Source organism: Tripterygium wilfordii, chromosome 21 (genome assembly GCF_013401445.1).
Source record: "Tripterygium wilfordii isolate XIE 37 chromosome 21, ASM1340144v1, whole genome shotgun sequence".
Lineage (NCBI taxonomy): Eukaryota > Viridiplantae > Streptophyta > Magnoliopsida > Celastrales > Celastraceae > Tripterygium > Tripterygium wilfordii.
The window spans coordinates 12,470,281-12,475,723 of NC_052252.1; the positions used below are offsets into that span (position 1 = coordinate 12,470,281).

The window sequence follows — 5,443 nt, forward strand, 5'->3', positions numbered from 1 at the left end:
TTCGGCTCTACCATCAATGATGCCCTTAGAGAAGAATAGGAAGATATGGATTAAAAGTTAAAAAAAAAAACTAATCAAAATGAATTTTGTGCGCTAATAATATCACAAGGAGTTTAAAACCCTTTAAGAATGGTGTACCCCATTTTAAGTTTTTAACACATGAACACAAATGAGGACACACAAGTCATTATCAAATAACCACCAACTCTTGCAGTAATTTCGCTCAACACCTCTTACAGTCTTACTCTACCGTCTGTTCCAGCTCCACTAAAAACACACACTCTTCCATTCAGTCTCTCCCTCTCTCCTCTCTCTATCTCTATCTGTTATCTTTGCAACTCTCACTCAACTGTTCCTCGCAAACTACCCGAAATGGGGACTAGGATCCCATCACACCAGCTAAGTAGCGGGCTTTATGTCTCGGGCCGACCCGAGCAGCTTAAGGAGAGGCAGCCCACAATGGGATCACGGGCCGTACCATACACAGGCGGGGACGTTAAGAAATCCGGCGAGCTAGGTAAAATGTTCGACATCCCCGTCGGTGATAACCGCAATCCTCCACCTTCCAAACCCTCTCGCCACTCCTCATCCAGCAACAGTGGATCACTCCGATCATGGCCCAATTCCGGCCCAATTAGGAAGTCCTCTGGCCCCATGGCGGCTCCACTCCAGCCCACCGGTCTAATCACGTCCGGCCCATTGGGGTCAGGCCCACTCCGTCGGTCGGGGCAGCTCGACGGTTCCGCCTCTGTTTCCGGTTCTTCCAAGGCGGTTTATGGGTCGGCGGTGACTAGTCTGACGGACGACGTGAGAGTAGGGTTTAAGGTTTCGAGGCCGGTGGTGTGGGTAGTGATGGTGGCGGTGGCTATGGCCCTCCTTGTCGGTGCATTCTTGATGGTGGCGGTTAAAAAGGCCATAATCCTGATGGCGGTGGGGGCGATTCTGGTGCCGATGTTTATTGGCCTCGTTTGGAACTGTGCACGGGGAATTCGAGGGTTGTTAGGATTTGTTAAGAGATTCCCTGATACGGAGCTTAGAGGCGCCATTGATGGACAGTTCGTTAAGGTCACTGGGGTAAGCCATTAAAGTGCTTTCCTTTTTCTTTTCTTTTTTTTTTTGATAGGAAGTGCTTTCCTTTTTCATTGTTTATGTACTCTTAATTGTGTATAATAAACTTAATTTAGATATACTAATTGGTTTGGTGGATGCTCATTGTTTGTTATTAACGATAAACGTGATGGTCAATATTTTTAAAAGAGGACTTATATTAATACCCTTGGTCTAGTTCTGGTATTTAGATATTTTGTTTAATTAAATATTCAAGTTAAATGAATATAGTTGTCAGCAATGGGAACAAGGACCTTTTCTTTTGACCTACGCAATGTTGTTAAGTGAGCAAAGATATTGAAAAGGGACAAGCTGAAAATTGCATGTCGTGATTTGACTCTTTAGGGGACCAGAATTTGCTTCAATCGAGGTTAAAGGATACAATTCTTACAGTTTGTTTCTGAAGCCAAAATGCTGGATTGATTGTGAAGTATTTTGGATTTAGAGCCCTCAGCTTGGCTTCTTTAGCTCTAGTTCACTTTGCACCTCGTCATGGAGTCTGGTTGAAGATTTGACATTGTTAAATGATTCGTTGAAATTGAGATTTGTGTTTCACACACCACCTCAAATTAATTTATGTTGCATTTAGAATATTTTAGATGAAGGTATCTGCAATTTTGTTGTCCATACTGAATTGCCTCTTTGAATGGCCGTGAACAAACAATTCAATTGATGATAGCATAAGGCACTTAACCCATCATATAGAAGATTGGCAGGAACTAACAAGGAAGAATAATTATTATGTTTGCATCATTAAATGAAAGTAGATGAAATTTGTTGCTATTCATGTAGTACGTGCAATGAATGTGAAACCTTTACCAGACTCTATTCCAACTTTTGTTGATGTTGCTATAGCTTCTGTTCAATGAATTCAGGGTGATTAGGTTTCAATGAATACATGATTTCGATATCTGATCTGAGAGTTCTTTTAACTCTGCTATTTGTGGGCAATTGGCCTTTTTCCACACAAGCTTGTGCGCTGTATTCATGGAATGTGGAGTTTACCAGTAATTTACCAACTTGTCATGAATTAAGCTTGTGTAAGTGTAAGTCACTTTTTGAAGGTACTACGGAAAAAATTGGGCTTCAATTAATTTGAAAACCAATAAAATACCTAACAGGACTGCTGGTACTTTTATGTATTTATTACTTTCTTTTGAGGAACCATATCATTTATGTATCTTGGAACTTGTCGCAGGTTGTCACCTGTGGCAGTATCCCTTTGGAGTCGTCTTACCAGCGAGTACCTAGGTGTGTATATGTTTCCACAGAGTTGTATACATATAAAGGATGGGGTGGAAAATCTGCAAATCCCAAGCACCGCTGCTTCTCATGGGGGTCTAGACACTTGGAGGTTAGTCTGTTAAACTTCTCACATTGTCAATTATAAATGGTAGTTGGAAGCTCGGTAAATTGGAATCTAGTTTCATTTTAATTAATACGCATTTAGCATTATGACGATCAAGATGTCAAAAGAAGGAAAAACATAAAATTGGGTTCACTTTTGGTATTGAAGAACATTTAACATACATTGCATGAAGTACGTCCGGCAAATGCATGGTATAAAACTAATAGGCTGGTTACTCTGGGCTGGCCTTTGGCTTTCTAAGCTAGTACATTCACCTCGATGATGCTTTGGCACAGTGTCATAAGCTCTTCTGCTATTTCAGGACCTAAAGGTACAATATAGAATTTTTCAATTTTGTTTCTTAAATCGTTAACGTTAACCTGCAGAGCCATGCTGTTGTAAAAATGGTGTATCTTAAAATTCGAGGATAATGTAGTTTTTTTCACTTTCTTTAGTTTGGCTAAGGCAGCAATGTGGAATGTCGTACTGGTTCTTGGAATTTGACTATTTATAGATAACTTTTTTTTCTTTTCTGATATGTCTTTAACAGGGAGCTGCCCAAGTAGTTCTTTTTCATATTGACAGCTAATCTATTGCTTCTATTGAACAGAAATATGTGGCTGATTTCTACATATCAGACTTTCAGTCTGGGTTAAGAGCATTAGTTAAAGCAGGCTATGGAGCTAAGGTTGCGCCATTTGTCAAACCAGCTACAGTAGTTGGTGTAAGGAAGGGGAACAGAGACTTATCTCCAAGCTTCTTACAGTGGCTAGCTGATCGCAGCCTCTCTAGCGATGACCAAATGATGCGTCTGAAGGAAGGGTATGAAGTTGAATGTTGTGTATGTTATTTGTTATCTTTGTTTCAATGTCGAAAGTTTGGCAGTTTTAGTCGATATTCAGCAAAAGAGCTTGGGAAACGATTAATTAATTCCTTGATTTTTTTTTTCTTTTCATAATAAATGCCAACTTCAATGCTGGTGAGTGTGCATTTCTTGTTATCAGATATATAAAGGAAGGAAGCACTGTGAGTGTGATGGGTGTTGTCCGTCGCCATGATAGTGTCCTAATGATTGTTCCCCCACAAGAACCTGTCTCAACTGGTTGTCAATGGCTCCGAGGCCTCCTTCCAACCTACGTCGAAGGTCTTGTATTGATATGTGATGATAATCAGAATGCTGATGTTGTTCCTGTGTAAATAATGTACAGTCATTTTGATTTTGTTTCAAACTGGGTGTCCAGAGTACATATGAAAAGGACATAACCAGTAGAAGCTTCGAACACCCCCAGAACTACCCTTTTCTTTCCTGTCTAGGGTTTTGAAGTGTATGTAAATGGATTGCGCAGAGCTGGAAGACTTGAGAGCATGTAACAGTATGTGTGAAGAGTTATGCGTTTGGGATTCGGACTAGAATCTGCAAGGAGAAGGGTAATCCCGCTCAAGAAGTTGGAATATGCTGTACTTTGATTTACTCTGCCACTAGTTTTTGGCTTTCATGTACGTACTTGTAAGGTTCGTGTGGTTTGATTAATCAGTCGTTGTCTTTGGTTCAACTTATTTAAGAAAAGAAAATATAATTATCTAAAGCTTCTTGTAAGGATACCTTCTATATTTATGCTTTGTGAGGGGCGTGTGTGTAGCTGGTGATGATAATGTCATCTTTTCTCTTCACCAAACTATGGCTTCATGAAATGGTGGGTAGCTGCCCAATTACAAGTGATTATGACCCTCAAATAGATTACAAACTACTCAGTAGGCAAATTTCTTTTATCTTAAGCTTGAAGATCACATGACTAGCAGTCTTCACATCTTTCCTACAATTTACACCAGATGATAATTGTCTCATAACAGTCGTTTATCCATCGCATCATCAATGTGAAGACTGAGACGAAACAAACTTTTACGAGGAAAAGAGAGCAAAGGTGAATTGTAGCTTCAAACTGGGTATTGAGGATTGTTAATGCTAGTATTATCATATATGCTGGTTCAAACAAGAGAGGATTGCTTAAATAAGAGCGGAAAAGTGACTAGAGTCTCGATGGGATCCCTCCGGCCACCACCAGGGTTTCTTCTGTTATGTAAGAAGCATCCTCTGATGCCGAAAAGGCAGTGGCAGAAGCCATGTCTTGTGTGGTACCGAGCCTATTAAGCAAGGTTCTCTCCTCGATTGTAGTTTTCTGCAAGAGACATAGCTTTGTTGAATCCTATGAGACTTTTATTAATCTAAGTGGGGCAAAAATTTCTCTTAAGGACAATGAATTTCTTCACGCCTCGAAACAAATTTATCATCTTTTTCTAACAGCAATTACAAGTCTCACAAAACACTTCTCACAAGCTCTCTCTGGAAAAATACTCTCTCTAATATTCTATTGGTAGAGATAAAAGGTCTTCTTGTGGGGTTTCGAGCTAACCAACAGAGTGCAGGTCCGAGTTACCAACATGATAGACTCGGGTTGTTATATTCCAGAGGAGTCGAGTCAAGAGAATTCTAGTGCACAGTTCTGAAGCAAAGAAGAACTACCGAGGGCTCAAATCTCCTTGAAGAGAGTGAGATACCCATGTTTCAATCCACTGCGGTTGACATTCAAATCATGTATTTCCATTATTTTTGTAATCCTACACTATAGTGTATACCTCTCCTCTTAATTGGACGGTGGTGCCTTTTATAATTGTTATGGAACGTGTGCGTTGGGATTTTCATGACCCGATTGTTCAATCTATTGAAATAAGATATTAGTTTGAGTTTGATATCATCGTTGAGATTGTTGAAATTGTTACCATATCATGAGGATTTATCCTCATCCAACTTTTTAGTTTGAGTTTGAATCCTTTCTAGGTTGTCACTAGTATATTTACTCTAGGAATTGTTTCCTTCCTTGAGTTGAGTCTAGGTACCTACTTCCTCAGGTCATGCCTGCTTGTTAGGATTACGTGACTGTTGGCGCGTTCCATTTTCCTTGGGCTGACTTATCCTTGGTTTGACTCCTC

At 40.0% G+C, this 5,443-nt stretch overlaps 1 protein-coding gene across 2 annotated transcripts; it reads left to right on the forward strand.

Moving 5' to 3' along the window:
- The first annotated feature begins 237 nt into the window (after positions 1–237).
- LOC119988340 (uncharacterized membrane protein At1g16860-like) lies at positions 238–4,049 on the forward strand. Of its 2 annotated transcripts, XM_038833340.1 has the most exons (4): positions 250–1,074; positions 2,306–2,461; positions 3,066–3,277; positions 3,460–4,037. In XM_038833340.1, exons 1-4 carry the CDS (start codon positions 373–375, stop codon positions 3,650–3,652), a joined length of 1,263 nt encoding a protein of 420 aa, XP_038689268.1. In that variant the 5' UTR covers positions 250–372; the 3' UTR covers positions 3,653–4,037. The 2 variants fall into 2 exon arrangements, with proteins under 2 accessions (XP_038689269.1, XP_038689268.1); XM_038833341.1 differs by lacking the exon at positions 2,306–2,461 and having other exon boundaries at positions 238–1,074; positions 3,460–4,049.
- The last annotated feature ends 1,394 nt before the right edge of the window (positions 4,050–5,443 follow it).